The sequence below is a fragment of the Octopus bimaculoides genome, chromosome 2, assembly GCF_001194135.2.
Source record: "Octopus bimaculoides isolate UCB-OBI-ISO-001 chromosome 2, ASM119413v2, whole genome shotgun sequence".
NCBI lineage: Eukaryota > Metazoa > Mollusca > Cephalopoda > Octopoda > Octopodidae > Octopus > Octopus bimaculoides.
The window spans coordinates 184161139-184166297 of record NC_068982.1 but is presented as its reverse complement, the minus strand read 5'-3'; the positions used below and the strand labels follow the sequence as shown (position 1 = coordinate 184166297).

Genomic DNA, 5159 nt, shown 5'->3' with positions numbered 1-5159 from the left:
TTAGTCTGTCTTTACGTTCTGAGTTCAAATTCCGCCGAGGTCAACTTTGCCTTTCATCCTTTTGGGGTTGGTAAAATAAGAACCAGTTGAGCACTGGAGTCGATGCAATCGACTTATCCCCTCCCCCCGAAATTGCTGGCCTTATGCCAAAATTTGAAACCAATATTGGGAGTGTGTGTGTGTGTGTGTGTGTGTGTTTATATCTAAAGATATGAGTGTATATTTGTGAGTGTACCTGTAGATATGTGTGGGTTTCAATATGTATCTTTGTGAGTACATGTGTGTGTGAGAGAGAGACACAGAGAGAGAGAATGTCCATAAGCATGTGTGTGTGTATATCCAAATGTATGTATGTGTTAATATGTCTAGGTATAATATGTATATGTGAGAATATATGCAGGTATAAGTGTATGCGTGTGTGTGTGTGAACATACCTATAGACATATTGTGCGTGAGTATGTCCATAACCAAAACATTTGTACATTTGTGTGTCTGTGTGTGAGTCATGTCTGAGTGTAGGTATGAGTAGGGGTGAGGAGTAGGTTGTCGAGTTGCTCGGAAGCAGGACAATAGCACAGATATATCTGTATCAATTTATTTGTAAGCCTCCTGTGTTATCAGTCTGTCAGCTGACAGCTATAATGGAAAGTAATCTTTGTCTATTAATATAACTATTGAAACTGTGTTCGTTGTGGGTTGGTGGAAATACTGACTGATAATGTGAATAATAAATGACAGCTTCATTTTTGTATTTGCTTTGCAAGAATTCTGATATGAATTCATGCGGTGTGTGTTGAAACAAATCTTGTTTTGGGAGGGTCATTGCACCAATAATAATAACACATGCACTGATTCAATATCACTTCTTTATCGAAAGTCAATTGGACAATTATCATCATCATCGTCATCAATGTCTGTTGTCCATGCTGGCATGGGTTGAACAGTGTGACCAGAGTTGGCAAGCCGGGGGTACTACACTAGAATCCAGTCTGATTTGGCATGGTTTCTACAGCTGGATGCCCTTCATAATGCCAACCACTTTACAGAGTGTGTTGGGTGCTTTTACGCAGTACTGCATGGACACTTTTACGTGACACCACACGTATGCTTTCATGTGATGCCACACAGGCACTTTCATGTGTTGCCACACGAGTGCTTTCACATGTTCCCACACAGATGCTTTTATATGTTGCTGCATGGGCACTTTTATGTGGCACCACCAGAAGGATCAGTCTTAACACTTCTGCTGCAGGGAATGGGTCTTCTTGAGTATGGCCAGGTGTCAGGGAGCTGACCAACTAACTAATTGACTGTTTAATGTGTTACTTAAACAATCAACTGGTTGTTGTTTGTTAGTCAAAGTCCTTTCAACTCTATTCGCGACCTCATCAATGACATGCTCTGTCCTTCTTCAAGGTCTGCCTTAAGTCTGTCTGAGAAATAGTCTTATGCCTATATGTATGTATGCTTGTATGTGTGTATGTATATGTGTTTGCTTACAAGGGAAGGGAAGGGTAAGAGTAGTTGAAGAGTATGTGCATGCATATGTGTATGTGTATGTGATTGTGTGTGTACACACGCATGCCTGCCTGTATGTGTGTTTGAGTGTTTGTGAGTGTGTATGCATTGGCCATCTGTGACCTCTTTATGGGTTCAGCCTTTTGTTCAAAGTTAGTATGGCCTCAGGAGGGTCTTGTAATGCAAGTTACTTAGTGACCTCTCTAGTGCCAATACCATGTAAAAAAAAAAAAACAAAGACAAAACCTAATACACTCTGTAAAGTGGTTGGTGTTAGGAAGGGCATCTAGCCATAGAAACTATACCAAAGCAGACATTCGAAATTGGTGCAGTCCTCTGGGTCACCAGTTCCTGTTGAACTGTCCAACCCATGCCAGCATGGAAAATAGACATTAAATGACGATGATGATATCACACACACACACACACACAGAAAGAAAAAGTGAAAGACTGAAAGGAACTTAGATCAACATTCAGGAAGCCTTGTTGTGAACCTGTGGGTAAGCAGTAAACTGGTAGGTTCTGGCAGTAAAATGATATAACATCTAAAAAAAAAAAAGGTACTAACCTTTCAACTGTGACCTTAATGAACTCCTCGTCAGGCCATGCTGGTCCATTGTACAACATGTCTGGTGTGAGCTGCGCAACAAGGGTGGCAGCGATCTGTCGTGACAAGCTGGAAGAGATTCGGTCGACACCAGTTAACGGCATTGTGTTCGGTTTCTGACGATTGTCTGTGGTAGGTGGAAGACGTCTGTAGCTGCACGTCCACAGCACGTCAAGTAAACTCTGTCGATTACGGGAGATCTGTTCCTGTGGCAAACAGGAGAGAGTTGATTAGTATGTAGTAGCAATAGTGGTGGTGGTGGTGGTGGTAGTAGTAGTGGTGGTGGTGGTGGTAGTAGTAGTGGTGGTGGTGGTGGTGGTGGTGGTGGTGGTGGTAGTAGTAGTTGTAATAGTAGTAGTAGTAATAGTAGTAGTAGTGAAGTGGTAGGATTTGGGTTAGTGAACTGATGGCATTGCAGTGACATGGTGGTATTGGTTGATAGTGAAGTGGTGGTGACCATCATAATAGTAATGTAGTGATGCTGGTATTAGTGATTTGAGACATTCATTGACCAAGCTAAGACAGTGGTTATTATTCAACAATTGGCAGCTTAGAGGCCAGCACTACTTTGTAGCACCTGTTTATAGCTAGACTGACTAAACTATCAAAATCTTTTCTGCTGATGTACCACGTATGATGGTCCTAGAACTAAGAACTACAAACAGTATACAACAACAACAGTTTAATGTTGTCACATCAGTTAATAGTGTTTGTTCACTCAGCATCTTTATATATCTCTCTCAATCAACTAGGATCTGGTAAATATTGGTCCAGACTATTTCATTGAGGAGAAAGGGTAAGACAGAAAGAGGTTCAGAGTTATCTCCCATACCAAAGACCAGCGTCTCAATCCACACTGCATGTCTGCAATTACATACGCTTTTTACACTTTTACTTGTTTCAGTCATTTGACTGTGACCATACTGGAGCACCACCCTTTAGTCGAGCTAATCAACCCCAGGACTCATTCTTTAGTACTTATTCTATCGGTCTCTTTTGCCGAACTGTTAAGTTACGGGGACATAAACACACAAGCATCGGTTGTCAAGCGATGTTAGGGGGACAAACACAGACACACATACACATACATATATACAACAGGCTTCTATCAGTTTCCGTCTACCAAATCCACTCACAAGGTTTTGGTCAGCCTGAGGCTATAGTAGAAGACACATACCCAAGGTGCCACGCAGTGGGACTGAACCCAGAACCATGTGGTTGGTAAGCAAGCTACTTCTTAACAAAGTCAAATCTCAATCATCTCTTTTACCTTTCTTTGCCACAAGTAATTAAAGGGTAAAGACTCCCTTTGGTCATGAATGATTATGAGATTGCATCGAGAAAGTTAACCTCTGAGGCACAAGTCCGGGTAAGGTTGTTTATGGAAGACCAGCAGTCGCCCATGCATACCAGCCTCCCCTCTCCACACCACTGATGTTATCCAAGGGAAAGGCAAAGGCCGATACAGTTTGGCACCAGTGATGTCGCAGCTCATTTCTACAGCTGAGTGAACTGGAGCAACATGAAATAAAGTGTCTTGCTCAAGAACATAACACACAAACCAGTCCAAGAATCAAACTCACTACCACATGATTGTGACCCCAATGCTCAAACCACTGATCCATGCACCTTCAAAAAATTGTCAGCAGGCGGCTACAGTGGTTGAACCCGTAGCTTTCTTTATATGCATCTCTCAATCACCTGGGATCTGCTAAATATTGGTACACTAAATCCACACTGTATGTCTACATTCACATCTTAACAAAATTAAATCTCAGTCATCTCCTTTATCTTTCTTTGCCACAAGTAATTAAAATAATGATTCTTTCTCTATACTACAGCTTTAATTCTAATTAATTAAACAAGAACATTAATTATGTGGTGCAGGAATAGCTGCGTGGTTAGAAGTTTGCTTCCCAACCACATAGTTCAGAGTTCAGTCCCACTGCATGGCACTTTGGGCAAGTGTCTTCTATTATAACCTCAGGCCAACTTTGGCCTTATGAGTGGATTTGGTAGATGGAAACTGAAAGAAGCCCATCATATACACACACACACACATATACAGGTGCATATATATATATATATATATATATATATATATATATATATATGTGTGTGTGAGTGTCCTCACCACTGCTTGGTGCTGGTGTGTTTATGACCTGTAACTTAGCAGTTCGGCAAAAGGACCCGGTAGAATAAGTGCTAGGTTTAAAAAATAAGATAAGTCCTGGGGTCGATTTGTTTGATTAAAACCCTTCAGAGTGGTGACCCAGCATGGCTGCAGTCAAGTGACTGTAACAAGTAGGAGATTAAAAGATAAATTTGTGTGTACATGTGTGCGTGTGTGTGTGTCTGTGTGTTTGTCTTAGTCCCCCAACACTGCTTGGCAACCAGTGTCGGTGTGCTTACATCCCTGTAACTTAGCAGTTCAGCAAAAGGGACCAATAGAACAAGTGCCAGGTTTCAAAAACATGTCCTGGAGTCAATTCATTCAACTAAAAATTCTTCAAAGGTGGTGTCCCCGCATGGCCACAGTCTAAAGACTGAAACAAGTAAAAAAGATAAAAAATGCATACTAATTCTGACTTGACAAAAATAAATGGTTTACCTCTGATAATGGCGGCTGAAAAGGTTTTGGTTTTAATCCATAACCAATAATTCCAGCATGGGATACCCGTGAATAGGACCGGGGCAGTGGCAGGGACATACCCATCTTCTGGTTTTCTTCCAACAGTGCAACACCATTGTTATAATCCTGCTTCCAGTCAAGTGATGGTTCCAGTTTGGAGCCAAATAATGCTGCATTTTCCTGAAACGTAGACAAAAAAAAAATGGCAGTTATTACTGTGGTGGTGGTGGTGGTAGGGTGGGTGGGAGAAAAGGACAAATAGGAGGTAGGGGCAAAAGAGGGGATAGATTAGAGGGGGGGATGAAGAAGAGAAAATAAGAGAGAGGATAAGATGTGGAAGGAATAGATAAAGAGTAAGGTGAGGAAAGGAAGGTGTGTGTATATATGTATGTGTATATATAC

General features: G+C 41.4%; 1 protein-coding gene across 1 annotated transcript in view; it reads right to left on the bottom strand.

Moving 5' to 3' along the window:
• Window positions 1–5159, bottom strand: part of LOC106883871 (integrator complex subunit 5) — a 46233-nt gene that overhangs the window by 11595 nt on the left and 29479 nt on the right. Inside the window, exons 17-18 of the mRNA XM_014935010.2 lie at window positions 4737–4937; window positions 2087–2331 (exon numbers count right to left, since the gene is read on the bottom strand). Coding sequence (XP_014790496.2) covers window positions 2087–2331; window positions 4737–4937 — 446 coding nt within the window. The remainder of the gene's footprint in view (window positions 1–2086; window positions 2332–4736; window positions 4938–5159) is intronic.